This window comes from Notamacropus eugenii, chromosome 3 (genome assembly GCF_028372415.1).
Source record: "Notamacropus eugenii isolate mMacEug1 chromosome 3, mMacEug1.pri_v2, whole genome shotgun sequence".
NCBI lineage: Eukaryota > Metazoa > Chordata > Mammalia > Diprotodontia > Macropodidae > Notamacropus > Notamacropus eugenii.
The window spans coordinates 195533059-195551917 of record NC_092874.1 but is presented as its reverse complement, the minus strand read 5'-3'; the positions used below and the strand labels follow the sequence as shown (position 1 = coordinate 195551917).

The 18859-nt window shown below is 40.1% G+C and overlaps 1 protein-coding gene across 7 annotated transcripts; it reads left to right on the top strand.

Annotated features, from left to right (window-relative positions):
- The first annotated feature begins 502 nt into the window (after positions 1 to 502).
- On the top strand, positions 503 to 17509 carry LOC140533733 (complement C1r subcomponent-like). 7 transcript variants are annotated; one of them, XM_072653860.1, is made up of 6 exons: positions 529 to 630; positions 6631 to 6699; positions 8213 to 8405; positions 9022 to 9165; positions 9284 to 9358; positions 14245 to 17509. In XM_072653860.1, exons 3-6 carry the CDS (start codon positions 8315 to 8317, stop codon positions 15012 to 15014), a joined length of 1080 nt encoding a protein of 359 aa, XP_072509961.1. In that variant the 5' UTR covers positions 529 to 630; positions 6631 to 6699; positions 8213 to 8314; the 3' UTR covers positions 15015 to 17509. The 7 variants fall into 7 exon arrangements, with proteins under 7 accessions (XP_072509959.1, XP_072509965.1, XP_072509961.1 ...); XM_072653861.1 differs by having other exon boundaries at positions 6631 to 6728; XM_072653863.1 differs by lacking the exon at positions 529 to 630 and adding an exon at positions 637 to 849.
- The last annotated feature ends 1350 nt before the right edge of the window (positions 17510 to 18859 follow it).

Below are 18859 nucleotides of genomic sequence, written 5' to 3'. Positions count from 1 at the left end.
TTCATGGAATAAAGAAAACAGAGAAGCAAGCCATAAGAGACAAAATCTGAAAGAGACTCAGGGTTAGAGAGGGAAGGAAACTGCCAGGTACTAGTCACTTAAACTTTCCTCTACCTTCTCCTCCAGCATCCTAGCTCAGCTTCAAGTTTACTGGCAAGAAGATTAATTGAAAAGGAAAAAAAAGAAATTTACATGATAAATTTAGAATATATTTAAAAGGAACAGCAAGTTGTACATAATAGATTTGCAGTTTCATGTGCAATCATCTTTTTATTTATACTAGGTCATGGAAATGCTTGTTTTATTTAATAAATTAAAAATAAATAAATAAAAATTTAAAAGAGAAGATTCACTAATCCTTAGATTTCACTACTGCCCTGTGCCCAACTGGCATAAAAACCCATAGTCCCAAAGCCTTGCTCTTTCCCTTATTCCAACAGCAGGTGTCGCCTTCTGCAGGTATTTAGAAAAAGAACTTGCTCTAGCACAAAACTCATTTCCAGTAATTCTCCTCCAGTCCTCCCCTGGCCCCGCCTCCTCTTCCATTGCCAGAGGCGAACAAATTCACTTGCTCGGGCCTACAGAGCAATCACCACCGGAAGACTGCCTTATAACCTGGATTTATGAGATGTGAGTGAGCTCTCTAAGGGAGGGCTGGTAGGGGAGGAGAGCTTGAGGCTGCCATATGGAAAAGAAATGGCAAAGACCCAGAGGCAGTCTATCTTCCCAGCAGGCTGTTGGAAGCTCTTGGTGATCTATGGACGGGAGAGCTCTGAGCTCACGAGTCAGGAGGGGGTAGTAGTGACCTGCCCCAGGAACTCCACCTCTCAGCCTGGCTCTTAGATTTGGGTAGGTGATAGCTGTTCCTTTGGGGAGCCCTTTACAGTTCTATACAATATGTCTCCCTCCCCTCTGCATTATCCAGAAGCTTTACCTGAAGCTGAGGCCCATCCTCCTAGCTAGGTTTTGATGTTCAGGAAAAAGCATGGTGGACATGGAGGTTCTGTAGGACTCAGCAGCAAAGGCTCATCTTTTAGAACTGACTAGTTCTAGGCTGACTAGTGAGACTTTCATTGAACCAGAAGGGACACCAGTATCCTGGATTCCTTGTCTGGTATTTGCCTTCAAATTTGAGAGTGGAGGAAGGGATACGTGGTTCATAGGATTTAGAACTAGAAATGATCTGATTCAAGTTAGTCCAATCTTAAAGATTGTTTTACAGAAGAAGAAACTAAGGCCCAAAACAATTCCCTGTTCTCAAGGAGTTTCTATTCCATCCTGGGGAGACAATATGTATATAGGTAGGCGTGTACAGAATAAATAAAAAATAAATGTGTGTTAGTTAAATGCAAAATACTTAGTGAGGGGTGACACTAGAGGGATTTGGGAAGTGTTCTTGTAGAAAGTCATATTTGAGCTGCCTGTTGAAAGAAATAAGGAATCCTTGGAGGTGGGAGTAGGCGAGCTGAGTGGAGAGGGCATTCTAGGCATGGGGCTAGTGAAAAGGTATGTGAGAGGAACAGAGAGAAAGCCAATTTGACTTTACTAGACCATAGAATATGAGAGGTGGAATGATTTATAATAAAATCAGGGATAGTTTGGGACAAGATTGTGAGAACTTTAAATGGAGTTTTTCTAGAGTTATTCTAGAGTCAATACGGAGCTGATTAATTTAGAACAAGGGCTCTCAAACTTTTTGGTGATCTGGTAAAGGTTATAACCCTCTTTCCACGATAATGTTCCCCCTCCCCCCCCTCCTCTTTTAAATCTCTTCAAAAATATTTTTTGTTACATTTTGAGTTCCAAACTGTCTCCTTCCCTCCCTCCCAACAATACACTAGGGAAGGCCAACATTTAACACAGATATATATGTGAAACCATACAATACATAATTCCATATATAAGTTCTTTCTCTGGAGATGGATTATATCTTCCTTCTTAAGTCCTTTGTAGTTGATTTGAATAATCATATTACTTAGAATACTTTAATCATTTGCAGTTATTCTTCAAACAATGTTACTGTTACTGTATGCTATGTTCTCTTGGTTCAGGTCATTTCACTCTGCATTATTTCATGCAAATCTTTCCATGTTTTTCTAAATCAGCCTGTTCATTTCTTTCATACACCACAACTTATTCAGCCATACCCCAATTGATGGGCACCTCCTCACTTTCCCGTTCTTTGTCACCACAAAGAAGAGCTGCTATAAATATTTTAGAACAGTTCCGTTCTTTTCTTTTTGCCCTGATCACCTTGGGAAACAGACCTAATATCTGGGTTAAAGGGTGTACACAGTTTTATAACTCTTTGGCCATAATTCCAGATTGCCCTCCAAAATGGTTGGTTCACAGTTCTACCTACAGTGTATTAATGTCCCATTTTTTCCATAGAATGTTTTAAAGCACATAAAATATCCATAGGATTGCAAAGGAAACCAGTTATATTAAAACAGTTATTAAAACATTTTATTTAGAAGTTCATGGAAGCCAGGTCAAGAACCTCTGATTTACAAAGACTGGCCACATCTATGCTTAAGGAAAATCACACTGGCATCTGTGTGGAGGACAGATTGACACAGAGAGAGACTTGAGGCAGGGAGACCAATTACGTGGCCAGTACAATAGTCCAGGCAAGTTGCGATGAGATCTTGAAATACAGTGGCTCCATGTATAAAGAGAAGGAATCAGACAGGGCATATATTGTGAAGGTAGAAAGGGAAAGATCTGGCAACAGAGTGTCTATATCAAGTGAGAGAAAGTGAGGAGTGTAGGATAGCTTGGTTAAAAACCTGGAAATCTACCAGAGTGATGATGCCTTCAACAGGGGAAGGAAGGAGAATAAGCATTTATATAGTGCCTGCTTGTGCTGTTACTACTCTAAGTGCTTTGTAAATATTATCTCATCTGATCCTCACAACAACTTTGTGAGGGGGGTGCTGCTATTATCAGCTTGTTACAGCTGAGAAAATATTCAGCAAAGATAGGGAAGTTCAGTAGAGGGGAGGATTTGGGGGAGAACAAATAAACAGCAAAACTAAGATTCATATGAAGGTCTTATGCCTCCACATCCGATAACTACTTTTTCTACTCTTTCTTTCATGCTGCCTCTTCTGTATCTATAAATGTTGTGAACAGCCTCATGGGCGCACTCCTCTGAGGGTTGGGAGGGGTCTCATAGAAACAGAACTGGAAGAGCTCTTAGAGGTCATTAAGTCCTTTTTTTTATTTTACAGTCCTATTTTTTATTTTATTTTAAAATTTACAATTTTATTTTTTATTTTATTTTATTTTACTGAGGCATAAATGACATCAAGTGAATGTCTGAGGCAAGGTTTGATCTTCAGATCTTCTTATTCTAAGTCCAGTATACTACCCATAATGCCACTCAGCTATTTCAGGGAGAGCCAGGCATAGAATCCTAGGATCAGAATTGGGGCACAAGATGGAAACATAGTAAAATTGCTGAAAGAAACTTACTTATTGCAAAGACAGCTAACTCCCTGAGGGTTGCATTAGAAAGTGCCTGACATCTTCTCTCTCTTGAGAAAGAGGTAGAAGACTTTTGTCAGTATGTTGTTTCCTCATGTCAATACCCTGACCACAAAAAATAGGGAGTTGAATGTGGGGTATGGCTATTGTTTCTCTTTTACTCAGGAACCCTGAGGGTTTCCTCTCAGTTTGATTTTTTTTCATTAAAGGGGCCATCCCTTGAGCAACTACTTAAAGAAGCCTATTCATTGGATGGGTATGTCTCACTCAAAGTGAGAATGCTATAAAACCATAGCCTGAAAGGGCCAGGATCTCACATTGCATCCTGGGCCATCTCCAGTCATCCTAATGAGTATTGGCCACTGGACCCAGATGGCTCAGGAGAAGAAAGTGAGGTTGATGACCTTGCACAGTCCTCCCTCACTCAAATCAAAGTCAACTACAAGTCATGTCATCATCTTGATGTCATGGTCCTCTTAGAGAATGAAGGACAAACACAACAACAACAACAATGGGTATCTCCAATTCCCCTCAAGGAGCCAATTACTTCACTGGAGTCAAATTTACCAAGAAAGAGCTATATTCCAATGTCCATCTTACCCTTTAAACTCTCCTTCTTTCCTCCCGCCTCCTAATTATAATCCAGAAGCATGTAAATTTCTTTTATAAGACAAGGACATTTTTGGTTTTGTCTTGGATTGGATTATCTCTAAGGTCCCTTCTTGCTCTGATGCCCTATGGGATTATGTCAGCTCTCCATCATCTGCTGTAATGGAGGGGAACGTTGGCTCAAAAGATAGCAGTGCCAAGAACAACACCTGGAAAGTAGGAGGTGCTTAATAAATGTTTGAGGCAATGGATAGGATGGCAAGGATTCAAAGACACGTTCCTAAATGGGAGGCTAGAACAAGGTAACCTCTGTCTAGAAAGCCAGTCCATACTTAACCTTGGAGACTGGGACAGATATCTTCAAAAGACTAAAAGGCACAAAGAATTACACTTCTGATATGACTTGATGATGGTCATTGTGTGAAATATTGTAGTTATCTATGCAATGTTTTAAGCCTTAATATATTGTACCATAGAAGTATTAGGTACTATGATGCCTATAGCTCTGGAGTGGGAGATAGAGCTATGATAAATAGGGCTGTCATTTACAGGAAGTTGATGCATGGAGCCAGACCCATATGCTAGACTTTTTAGAGTGGAGAAAGTCATTTGAGCTGGGAAGTAGCGAAAACTATATAGGGCCTGATCATTTGTGTCACATGTGCCCTGGTCTGTCTCCTACACTGGACATAGGGGAGAACAGCAAAAATATTTTGAAAACATGGCTCCGAAGTAGGAAATAAGAGACCAAAAGTTTGGAGACTATCCTAACAGGTTCTACCTATCGTGAAGATTTTCTTTGAGAAAAAATGTTGAGAAGCACTAGACAGACATCATAAGCACTTGAACAACATTATGAAAAATGAAATTGATTATATTCTAAGAGTCAGAAAATGATAGGTTATAGATCTGGGAGAGGTTTCTGAACCAGTCATCTGCGTACAATTGTACCAGTGACTTGTTAGAACAAAACTCAAAGGCAACACTAAATTAGAAAAAAAAAGACCAAAAATGAGAAGATAACATCTCATTTAGGCAACTCATCCTGACATACTGAAACAGCCCGTTTGTGCCCAAAAATGGGAAATGGATTTAAAAAACAGACATCACTGTAGAATTTCGCCACTTCCTAAGGAAGTTTAACTACTATATAGCAATCACCACAAACAGAGGCTGAAAGAGATTAGAAACAACTTGGTAAACACTAAACAATACCATAAGTGTTGAACTTAGAGTCAGGATCTAGGTTCAGAGCTCTTTCTTGCTAGCTATTGTGACCAAGGCAAATCTTTGAACCTTTCAGAGCCTCAGTTCCCTTTTCTGAGAAACGTTGACAATAACATAGCAATTGCTTTAGGAGGTTGTTGTAAGAATCATATAAAATACTGTATGTATGTAAGAGTTTTGCAAGTCTTTAAATGCAATATTGTTATTAGCATCAGAAATTATTATTAGACCACTAATTTGTCTCTCCAGAGAAGGAGAGTAAGAAATTATGAGTAGCATCACCTTGCAAAATAGCAAGAAGCTGTAGAGGAATAAATAAGTTTGAAGGAAACTTGGCAAGAGATCCAGTTAAGCCATAACATCTTGAGTATATTTAAGAGTGTAATTGTAAAGAGAATAATGAACAGAATAATGAAAATGGAAAGATATGTAAAAGAAAGCAACCAGTATAGTTAAGGACTTTAAATTCATGCCATAATAGGGATGAATGGGATATTTTACTTGGATAAGAGTAAGAGAGTATAATATAAAAGGTATCATCAGGTATTTAAACTTACCCTGATCAACCCCAGAAGGCAGAAAGAATCAAGACCAATGAGGGGAATTTTCAAAGAACCATATGTAGGATTTATAGAAGGTAGAACTGCTTAGAATTACGTAATAGTGAAACGGGCCATCTTGGGAGATTTGGGGCTCTCCTCTCCCTGGAGATCATCAAGTAAAGTCTGAATTCATTGACAAATTGTTGGGTATATTGTAGAGGGGATTTTTGTTCAGGTACACTCTGACCTCTGAGATTCCTTCCAACTTTGGTATCTGTGATAATGAGAAAAGAGGTTTCCAGGACTTTAGGTAGACCTTATATAATACTAGCTAACATTTATATAGCACTTACTATGTTCCAGGCACTTGTTTGGTTCTCACAACAATTCAGGGAGGAAGGAGCTATTATAGCACTCATTTTACAGATGAGGAAACTGAGGGAAATAGAAGTTAAGTGACTTGCCCAGGGTCACACAGCTATTGTGTCTGAGGCTGGATTTGAACTCAGGTCTTCCTGACTTCAGGTCCAGTTCTCTATCCACTATACCACTCACTTAACTGCCTCATGACAAGGTGTAGATGGGAAAACTCACACTGATGAGATGACAGATTCATTGAGGTACTAAGGACATTAAAATCTGTTGGGAGGAGTATACCCACAGACGAAATTATGAATCCCTGAAGCAAGTAGAGTCAACTCTTGATCAGATGCATAGGACTTAATCTCTAAGTGAATTCTTCACTGCAAATTTTTTACCCTAGGTGACTCTTCCCCAAACCTAGGATTTGTGGGCTGAAGGAAACAAAATCTAAGACTGCATATTTAAGAAGGCAAGTCCACTGCTAAAGCAATCATAATGGTACATTTCAAATATAATTATATGATCATTGAATTAAATGTGGTTGTTTTAAACATTCTATTTTTTTAACCAACATTACATCATTACAAATGATAGAGAGTTGACATAATCTCATAGGGCATCAGAGCAAGAAGGGACTTTAGAGATAATCTAATCCATGACTTTATTTTACAGATGTGAAAATTGAGACCTTGAAAGGGAAAGTGACTTACAAGACACTAGGACACAGATCTATTGCTATGACTTGGATTCTTTGATTCCATTCAGTTCCCATCCCATCCCCACCCCACCCTCACATATTGCACCAAGTTCTTTCCTCAGTGACTATATTTACTTGACTGAAATTATATGTACAGAATAGATTTAATATTATCACAAGATCATTGATTTAGAACTGGAAGGGATCGTAGAAATCATCAAATCCAACAAACCCCCTCATTTTAAGACTTGAACAATGAGTCTACTAGAGGTTAAGCGATTTGCCCAAGGGCAAGTGACAAGAGACTGAACTTAAACCTATGGCTTCTGACTCCAAAGAAGATGCTGCAGGATACCTTTGGCTAGTCAGACTTCAGCTGATGGGAAAGTTTCCTAGACAAGATGGTAAAACAAAATTTGTCTGCTCTAATTTTTTTTAAAGTATTGATTGGGAGATTCTGAACCAGTAAGAAAATATGATAGAATAAAAACATAGCATTTTAAGCTAGATTAACATTTCATAAGGGAAAGAACAATGTCAGGGCATCATAAGCCTGTATATGTAGGGTTTGTTTTTTTTCTTTACAAGCTGGAGTACTTTGTTGATGTGTGTGTGTGTGTGTGTGTGTGTGTGTGTGTGTGTGTGTGTGTGTGTGTGTGTTGGGATGGGAGGAAGATGGAGAGGAGTTGTAAAGGCATTTGTTCCTTGCTTTTAGAATAAAGTATTGGGCAACCAACTATTGACTGATTAAAATTGGAAACTCAAAAGAGCTGATCAGAATATGCTGTGTGCTCTATACACCAAGGTGGGAATTTCTGTGAATGTTACAGGGAACCTCACAAAGGTGAAATTAGGGAAATTAAACAGAATAGTGAAGAGGGAAACTAACCTGTGGAGGCTTCTAATTTGAGGTGTACTTGGACACTTATTTTTACATTGGTGGGATTTCAGGAGCAGATTGAAAAGAGGGAAGACAGCAGAGTCAGCTAAGGGAATATTCAGAGCATATGATGATGTTTGGATGACTTTGGAATCAGGAGTGGATGAGGCAGATAAAAGAGTGTAAGGAAAGTAGACAATTATTGGTTTCTAATACTGAATCCTCATGTCACTCCAAGTAATTCCCAGGTTGATGAGGTACCTGAGCCTGGAGGAATGCTGTCCACCAGATCTATGTGGTGAAGTACACCACGGAGTCTAGAAAGTGTCTTACAACCAATGTGAAACTGAGAGTTTCCACCTAGGCCTAAGCCATCCCCTTTTTCTTCTTCTCCTCTTCTTTCAGTTCTCAGTCAGTTGGACCCATGTGATCTAGTTTAGTAGAGAATTAGGATTTGTATGAGGGAATTATCCCAGCCAAAGAGATTCTGTGCCCTAGCAGAAGAGAATGAAGTTGCCTTTCTATAAAATATTCTCCAGTCTGGAAAACTGGACAGCCATCTTCTTGGAAGGCTTCCTGGTCTACTATCAAGTTGTGGGTAAGCATCCATCCCATGACGGTTATGAAAAAAAGGGTGACCTTTACTACAAAACACATTCTGTGTTTAATTTGCTATACCTGAACCTGGAGCAAAATCAGTCAAGGAGTGTAACAACTCAAAGAATATAGACAAAAGGCAAATATTATCTCATAGGGAGGGGGGATGGTCTGTCCTCATGAAAGATCAGCCTTTGTTCCTGAAGAGACTAAGAGGAGGATAAGCCTGGGAGAGAGGCATGATGGCAATGGGATGCTGGGGGTTACAAGTGGATCCATGGGCCATTTTTAACTAGGAGATACAGAGGTGGAGCATGGGGACTATAGTCACCTTGAAAAGGAAATTCAACCCCTCTCTCCAAATGTTGGTGGCCTGGGGCAAAGTCCTATTCACTCTGGACTCTACTGGAAAGGTGATTATACCTGGTCTAAGTAGTACTGAGTTGTAACTAGCTCTCAAGAAAGTGATCTGTTACAGGTTCAGAGTCAGAAAGATCTGCCCCAGATAACTACTCATTTTGGAGGAAGGGTAGTAGAAGATCATCAGGGCAACTTACAAGAAATTTTTTGTGAGAGGATGCTAAAGGAAGAGGTTATGAATCTTTTTTTCCCTATAGTCATGACCTGCAGCCCTCCCCAAAACCTATCCTATAGTGGTTTTGAGTCTGGAGAAGATATCTACCAAGATAAGATCCCTTACCCATGCCATGAGCCATATTACAAGATAGTGCCTGCTGTGGACAGTGGCCAGCCTCTATCTGGTAAGGAATCAGTCCCTGATCTATCCAGTCCCCCAAGACAAGAAGTTTCTGCACATGTGTCTCCCCTACCCTCCAAATTCTAAACACCTTAGTTTATCTCTTCGTTTTGTCCCCCAAGGAACATTCACTAACTCAACCCAGGCCATCTGGAAAGGCAGAGAGAGAAGTGGGAAGATTCCTCAGTGTTCACCTGGTAAGCAGAGCCCGCAACAGCCTGTCTTTGCTGCTCTCCCCCCTGCCAAGTTGTCCCTCAGACACTGAGTCGGCATGTAGGAATTAAAGAAAGATTAAAGGTTCGAACTTAGCACAGTGTCTGAATAGTAAGCACTTAAACTTGACTGAGGGGAAACTGACAACTTCAGATGACCATTTTATGCAACCTAAAGCAAACCCCTTACCTTCTCTGTAAAATTAGACTGGGCTAGAATACAGTTACTAAATGATCTCTGAGGTCCTCTTCCCTCCCCTCTGACTCTAACATTCTTTGTATCAGTAAAAGAGAGGAAAGAAGCAAAGGTAAGAGGAATAAAAGAGGAAACAATATCCCAGGAGTTTAGAGCTAGAAGAAGCCTTAGTGGTCATCCATTCTAACCCACACCTGAAAAGGAATCCCACTACTATTTTCAGTCACATTCAGTTTTTCATGACCCCATTTGGGGTTTTCTTGGCAAAGATACTGGAGTGGTTTGCCATTTCCTTCTCCAGTTCATTTTACAGATGAGGAAACTGAGGCTTATAGGGTAAAGTGATTTGCCCAGCATCGGACAGCTAGTAAGTGTCTGAGGCTAGATTTGAACTCAGATCTTCCTAACTTCAGGCCCCACACTCTATCCACTATGCAATTTAGCTGCCCTGGGATCCCCACTATAACAAATCTGTCTCTGCTTGAAGACTATTGATCAGGGGTGTGCCGAACCAGCATCGTAAACTTGGGATGGCCCATTGCTAAAGATTCACTGTGAGCATTTAAACCTCAGAAACTGGCAAATGCTACAAATCAGGGCTTGGTTTTGTCAATTGGTTTTGTCGACTGTTTGGAGAAAACGTTAGTGGTGGAGATTAAACTTAAAACTGTGTCCTACTGGTTGTTAAACATTTACCAGCAAACCCCTGCCTGCCATGCACCAGAGAAAGGAAAAACAAGATCCTGTTGACTTACAGAAGAAAGAGTATTCTGCCTTTAATTTAACCACAGAGCCAGATGGGGGAGAGGGGGAAGGTCTCCGAGGAAGGGATGGTCCAAGAGAAGGAGACAGGAGCAGATTGTGTAAGAGCATCATAATTTTAAGATCTAAGAGATTATTTAGTAAGGCCCTTTAATAGATATGTAAACTGAGGCCCAGAGAAGTTAAGTGACTACTCCCTTCAGCTAGTATTAACTGACAAGAGCCCTAACTAGAATTTCTATATCTGAGGTAACTGTTGCAAACCCTAAGTAGCAAATAAGTAACAAGAAGGTCAGGAGGTGGGAGAGAGAAAGATACCATTTTGTGGCGGGAGGCAGACACACCAAGACACCCCGAGCCTGCTACTGGGGAAGCTGCCTTTCCGCTACATCTCAAGAATCAGACCATTTACAGCTCCCTCACCATTTCTCATGGACTAGTACAGGGATCAGCAAATATGACCTTTGGGCTTTGGCCCACAACTTGTTTATTGTACTTTAAAATGTTTTTTGTGTTTTTTTTTTTAACTTTCTTAGCTTCTACAAAAACAGTATTGGGCTACACACTCTGTTGTCATTTGCCTACCCCTGGAAGTGGGATAGAGAGTTAACCCTGGATGCTTCCCCCGTCCTCCAAGCCATTTTCCAATTCTTGATAACTAGGTGATAAAGTCAGCTGTTTTTTCTCGGACCTGGCGTACAAGAAACCTGACTTGGGTAGTAAAGGGGAGCTGGGAAGTATCGATCCTTACATCAAACAAAAGATGGTTTGGGGAATGGAGTTAAAAAGGACAGGAAGTCAACCCTACCCAAACTCTCAAAGTATCGTGTAAAAGCTGAAAGGGTCCTTAGGGATCATCCTTTTTATAGGAACTGAGGCCCCAGAGGTGGGAATTGTGTTGTCCAAGGTCACAGAGGGAGATTCATTCAACTCTTACTGAAACTGAGACTGAGTAGACTCACACACTGGTGAGGGATCCTTAGAGACAGGGATGTACCAGAGCCAGCTGATCAGGGAACCGACTTCAGTTATCAGTATGAGTATTTACACCTAGGAAATCAGCAAATACTACCAATCAGCACTTGACATATTATTTTGATGATTGTCTAGACTTAAGAAAGTGATGGAGAAAATGTTAATAACACAAACTAAACTTAAAAATTGTTCTAAGTAATGACTCCCTTATCATTCTGCAGAAAGAGCATTGGCACTGGAAGACCCTGGTTCAAATCCTGCATTCCTGTGCAACCTGAGGCAAGTCACTTAATCTCCCTTGGCCTCATCTTCCTCCTCTGTAAAACGAGTGGGTTGGCTTAGATGGCCTCTGATGTCCCTTCTAAGCTCCTGGTTAGGTCTCTTATTCAACTCCCAAATTTTAGAGAGGAGGAAACAGACCCAGGGTTAATGTCTGAACTGGATCCCGAACACCACTCTCCTCACTCCCTCGCACTGGGCTTTCTTAGCCCAGTTGTTGAAATGCCCTTTACCACCCCCATAAACATTCAAACAACTTAAAAAGTTTTCAGGGAAAGATGAGGCAGAAGAATCTGCTGAAAGGAATGGCCTGCTCTGCTTACAATCTTGTTCTCAATCAATAAACATTTTTTAAAAATCAATTAGTAAATATTTATTAAGCACCTATCATGTGCTGATCACTAAGCAAAGCACTGGGTATATAAAAAGAGGCAAAAGACAATCTTCTGTTCTTAAGGGGCTTACAGTCTTATTCTTTCTGAAGTGCCACTGCCCTCTACCACTTTTCTCCAAAGGAAATTGTTCTGAGAATCTGTTCTAGGGAGTTATTTTTCTTTCTCCTAAGTAGCAGGTCCCCTACCAGAGCCTAGAATCCCCGAAAGAGCTCCTAGCCTTCTCACATCTCTGCTGCCAACTACACTTTCAACTTGACCTTCATTCCCAAAGCCTTGGCTCTAAGCATGAGGAAAGTTGGAGAAAGTAGGGTTGAAGGAGAGGGGAATAATTTGGGGGAAAGACAAGGGTCCCAGCAACAGGGAGGCGGTGGTATCCTTGGAAAGGTACCACCCCTACTGCAGGGGCAGAGGTACTATTTCTCTTCCCCTAACAAGGTCCTTCTCCTCTGTAGGCCAATCAATATCCCTGGGTTGTCCCATCCCTTAGAAGCGGTATTGCTGGATTAAAGAATATGCACATCTTTGTAGCCCTTTGGGCACAGTTCCAAATTGCTCTCCAGGATGGTTGGATCTGCTCACAGCTCTACCAACAATGAATTAGTGTTCCAACTCTCATTTTCTCCAACATTTATCATCTTCCTGTTTTGTCATGTTAGTCAATCTTATAGGTGTGATACAGTACCTCAAAGTTGTTTTGATTTGCATCTCTCTAATCAATAGTGATTTAGAGCGTTTTTTCATATGACTATAGATAGCTTTAATTTCTTCCTCTGAAAACTACCTGTTCATATCCTTTAACCATTTATCAATTGGGCAATGACTTGTATTCTTGTACATTTGACTCAGTTCTCTATATATTTTAGAAAATAAGGCCTTTATCACAGACACTAGTTGCAAAAATTCTTTCCCAGTTTTCTGCTTCCCTCCTAATCTTGGTTGCATTGGGCTTGTTTGTGCAAAAACTTTTCAATTTAATGTAATCAAAATTATCCATTTTGCACTTCATAATGTTTTCTATCTCTTGTTTAGTCAAAAATTTCTCCATTCTCCTTAAATCTGACAAATACACTGTTCCAGGTTTGTAGATTTTTAAGAAGAACCTTTGGTAGTAAAAGATTTTACAAAGTACTAAAAATAAGATTTGACCCTATAATGATCCACCATATGACAATTAGGAAGCACTGAAGTGGATTGTGGTCCCAGACGAAGGGATAGGTGTCAGGTAGAACCTTTGGAGGAGTATTCCTGCCTCAGGAGTTAAAAAATTCTGCCCAGGATGAAAAAAGTGACAGAGATACACAGCAGGGAAATGTCAAGTAGGGTGAAAGAGTAGAAGAGACCCAAATCAATTGTATGACTAGGCAGCCCCATATGATTCAAGACATCTTTTCCCATCCCTAAAAAATCACCCCTAGTCATCAGATGCCTAAAGTCTCATCATTAGACTTCAATTCCTCTGACATAAGGTCCTTTCTTTCAAAATGCCAATACCCCTGAGAGGGATAACCCAGCACATCACTAGTACCTCCAGACAAATGAATTGTTCATCACTTTCTTTATAAAATGAGAGAGATTCTCAAGGCAGAAAGAGCTGGGTGGAGAGAATGGATACATACTGAGAAGGAGGGATAAGGCCACATAGGAGAAAAATCAACGTACTTCATCATTTTGCTCAAATTTTTTTTCCCTCTAGACATCCAAAGGGCAAGATCCCAATGAAGCAGGAGAGATAAAGGAGAGAATTAGGAGAAGAATCAGGGCAAGATATTGGACTCATCATTTCACTGGTTTAGAAAACCTTTACATTTGGAAGCTTCCTCTGCCAGTATACGTTGGCACCTCTTTCCAACTCATAGTCTTAGAAAGTTGTTTAGAGGGTTAAGAGGTTTAGTGACACATGCAAGAACGTACTGGAGGCTGATCTCCCTGCCCTCTGAAGCCAGTTCTCTATCTACCATGCCTTTTTGCTTATCATAGCAGGTGAGCCAGTTCCAAAATGAGCACTCAATTCTTGTTCGTGAGTTCTCAGTTCACTTACCTATAACATACATGATTTTGTCTACATTTCTTAATTGTTTGCATGGTTTACTGTTCTAGATCCAAGATTCACACTTGTCTTAAGCAGTTATTTTCCTGAACCTCTTTCTCAGTAGAGGCTCTCTTTGTATGGTGGACAATTTGCCACAGAAATAAGTCCTTCATCCATGCACCTTGGCTATAATGACATAAATGACATTCTCTTCCTTTCCTCTCTTGACTTCCAGTGTGTGGACAACCAGCCACCCCTATTGACCAGGACCAGGGTGCCCATGGTGCATCTAAAGCAAAGCTGGGAAACTTCCCATGGCAGGCACTCACCATCATCTATGGGCGTGGAGGAGGAGCCCTGCTTGGGGATCGCTGGATCCTCACAGCTGCCCATACCATCTACCCTAAAGACAGTTTCTTCCAGAAGAGCCAGAGTGTGAATGTTTTTCTAGGACACATAGACATAGAGGAGATCATAAGGCTGGGGGCTTACTCTGTCCGTAGGGTCATTGTGCACCCAGACTACCGCCCAGAAGAGGCAAACAACTTCGAAGGTGACATTGCACTACTGGAATTAGAGAGCAGTGTCCCCCTGAGCCCCAACCTCCTCCCCATCTGTTTGCCGGACAATGAGACTTTCTATAGCAGTGGCTTGATGGGCTACATCAGTGGCTTTGGGATGGAAGGGGGCCGGCTTGTTAATCAGCTGAAATATGTGAGTCTGCCCGTTGCTGAACGAGAGGCTTGTGAGGCCTGGCTTCTGGAAAAAAATAGAACTGAGGTGTTCTCCTCAAACATGTTCTGTGCTGGAGACAGGACCATAAAGCAAGATGCCTGCCAGGGGGACAGTGGAGGAGTCTTTGCTGTGTGGGATAATACTACAGAGCATTGGGTGGCCACAGGCATTGTGTCCTGGGGTATTGACTGTAGCAAAGGGTATGGCTTCTACACCAAGGTTCTCAACTACATGAACTGGCTCAAAAGCATAATGGCAGGAGAGGCCTGAGTCCCTAGGGTTGCTCTAGCCTTGGTTCATAAGTCACCATAGGATTGAGGTTCCTCAAAGTGTGGCTTCAGGGAGTCAACACAGTCAAAATTATTTTCATAACAATATTGTCATTTTAATTCTAATATGGCAAATGTCAATAGACCTAACCCACATAAACAAAAGTTATTTGGAGTCCTCAACAATTTTTAAGAATGTAAAAGGTGCTGAGACCAAAGGTTTGAGATACACTGCTATAGGGAAAGAAAATGACTCTTTGATAAATCAAAATTGCTTTCTAAGCAGCATTCACATTAAGATCACTGATTCAGAACCCAAAAGTGTAAAATGAGTTATCTTCTCCCCTATCCCCTCCATCCCCAGTAACTAGAACAAATCTGAGAAGTGAATAGTAATTTACAGCCTCTTTCTCCCAGTACCCTGCCTGCCTACTGGTTTCCATAGATCCCTGTGGGACTCCATCAAGGGCACTCTCCCATTTATTTATTTTCTTTTTTAAAAATTTAATTCAATTTTTTGCTACATTTTAAGTTCTGAATCATTTCCCTTTCTCTCTTCCTTCCTACTCCACATTAAGGAATGTCCCATTTGATGCAAATTTATAAGTATATGTAAAACTATACTATATGTACTTCTGTTTATTAGTTCTACCTCTGAAGGTAGATAGCATCGTCCTTCATAGGTCTTCTATAGTTCCATTCATTCTTGACCTCTTTTTAACTTCCTATTTCATCTTAACACTGCAGAAGCCAAGCAGTCCCCAAGGACCCATACTCCTCTTTTCCATTAAGAGTTGCTGGCTGCCCCCTGATTCAGGCAAGAGAAGGGGTATTTAATTTATGACATTAAAAAAAAATCTCACTACCCTTGTTTCTTCACCTTCAAGGTTTATACAAAGACACTCCCCTACCACTTAAGGCTACTCTTGGTTATCTGCCAGACCACATTTCTTCTTCCCTGGATACCTGCTAGCCTTCTCTTTCTTTAAGGACTTTAGCATTAACTGACCCATATTCAAAGAATCATAAATTTGGAGTTACAAGGAAACTTCAAGATTATCTACTAACTCTCTTCCTTTTACAAATGAAAAAACTGAGACCCAGAGAAGGTGAATGATTTGCCCAAGAGCAGTCAGATAGCAGCTGAGATTAACCCCAAAACCATCTGATTCTAAATCCAAGTTTGTTTCTACTCTGCCATGTTGATACCTGAGAGACTCATAAGCAAGCTCTTTTGCCTCTGAAACTTTATTAGGTAAAGGGAGAGTTTATGACCAGACAAAAGATAGAGCGGATCATTGAAAGTAAAATAGATTATTATGATTGCATGAAATTTAAAAGTTTTCACACAAACAAAACCAATATAGCCAGAAGTAGAAAGAAAACAGGAAATCAGGAGAGATTTTATAGTGTTTCTCTAATGAGGTCCTCATTTTTCAAATGTATAGGAAACTGAGCCAAATTTATAAAAATAAGAGTCATTCCCCAGTTGATAAATGGTCAAAGGATATGAACAGGCAGTTTTCAGAAGAAGAAATCAAAGCTACCAATAGTCACATGAAAAAATGCTCTAAATCATTACTGATTAGAGAAATGCACATTTAAACAACTCGGAGGTACCACCTCACACATGTCAGATTGACTAATATGACAGAAAAGGAAAATGACAAATCCTGGAGGGGATGTGGGGAAAATTGGGACACTAATGTGCTGTTGGTGGAGTTGTGAACTAATCCAACTGTTCTGGAGAACAATTTGGAACTATACACAAAGGACTATAAAACTGGGCATACCCTTTAACCCAGTGATACTACTACTAGGTATATCCCAAAGAGATCAAAGAAAAGGGAAATGGACCTATTTGTACAAAAATATTTATAGCAGTTCTTTTTGTGGTATCAACGAATTAGAAGTTGAGGGGATGCCCATCAACTGGGGAATGGCTGAACAAGTTATGATATATGATTGTAATGAAATCCTGTAGCGCTATAAAAATGATTAACAGAATGGTTTCAAAACAAAACCTAGGAAGACTTATATGAACTGATGCAAAGTGAAGTAAGCAGAACCAGGAGAACAATTTATACAGTAACAGCAACATTGTAACAATGATCAACTCTGAAACACTTAGCTTCTCTAATCAAGACAATGATGCAAAACAATTCCAAGGGATGCATGGTGGAAAATGCTATCCGTCTCCAGAAAGAGAACCAATGAACAATGAACTCTGAATGCAGACTGAAGTATAATTTTTTCTTTCTCTATTTTTCTTTTTTTTGTCTGTGTTTTCTTTTGCAACATGATTAATATGAAAATATACTTGCATGATGTCACATATGTCATCAATATCAATTGTTTGTATTTTCAAGGAGCAGAGAGTGGGAGGGAGGGAGAGAATTTGGAACTCAAAAATATTAGAAAAAAATTGATGTTAAAAATTTGCGTTTAATTGGAAAATATTTTATAAAATTAATAAAAATATTTTATAAAAAGAAAGTTCATCAGATAAGTTACACAGACATTCTGGTTAATGATTAAACTGAATTATAGTTAAAGAGCATTGCATTTTTTTTTCACTTTTACATGAGGATAGTAAATTTTTGCCCTAATACATCTAATACCTGAAAACTAATACATAAACATCAGTTTCAGAAAGGTGTTTTTCTTGCCACATAACACAATAGAAAAAAACACTGACTCTGGAGTCAGCGACCTCCCTGGATTCAAATGTTACCTCTACCATTTCCTACCTGTGTGATCTTGGAAAAGTCCCTTCACCTCCCTGGACCTCCAGTTTCTTCATCTGTAAAATGAAGGGCTTGGATATCAGACTCAGAAATCATCTCTGAGATCCCTTCCAGATTTATGACTCTAAGATCATTCATTTTAACCCAGCAAATGATTTATGCAGTTATGTCACCCACACCAATTCTTGAACCCCTGCCCACAAATGATAGCCATAAGATCAATCATTGAAATATTTTGCCTTTTGATTCTAGCCATCCTGTCCTCTGAGTCAATAAAATCAATTAAACAGACCTAAGTTCTTCCTGCTTAGCCCCTTTGTTGTCATCCTTGGTGATTTTGACATTCAGCCAGAAGACTCTACAAATAACTCAACTTCATGATTCCTTTCTGGGAGGAATAACGTTCATTACTATTCACCAATAAGGAAATAATCTTGCATTTGTGATCACAAAGCATTGTCCCACTTCTGAGATCTCCAAGTAGGTAGTCCTCCTCTCAGACTACAACCTAAGAACTGTGTCCAGTTGTCTGTAGGCTGATGGCTGAGGTTTGGGGGCAATAACTCTTTCTTCTCCAATCCTGGACTCCCACTTCCTCCATTGCTTCCCATTCTTAACTATCCTAGTCTCCAAGTTTTTCCAGCTTTACCCCTCCTCCTACAATGTTTCTAGTTGTCCTCTTGAGACTTATTTGTCTCAAGTAAAATTTCCATGGTTAGTCGTCAGTCTCTCTCTGGGCAGAATGCAAATTGAAATTACAGAATTATAGATTCAGTCCCAGGGACCTCAGAGACCATCCTTCCTTTTATAGAGGAAACTGAAACCCAACAATGGTAAGTGACTTGCCCAGGATCACACATATTCCCATCAGAAGTGGAATTTGAACCTTGGTCCTCTGACTCCAGACACAGAGCTCTTTCCACTACACCATAATGCCTCCATTTATTCCACAGCAAGGGGAATGAGTGTTTACTCTCCATAACACTCAGCAGGTGGTATAGTTGACTGATTGTCAGTCTAATTGGCTAATCAGTTGATAAGCATTTATTTAATACTTACTATGTATAACCCATCTTCCTTAAGGCTCGGGTTACAAAGA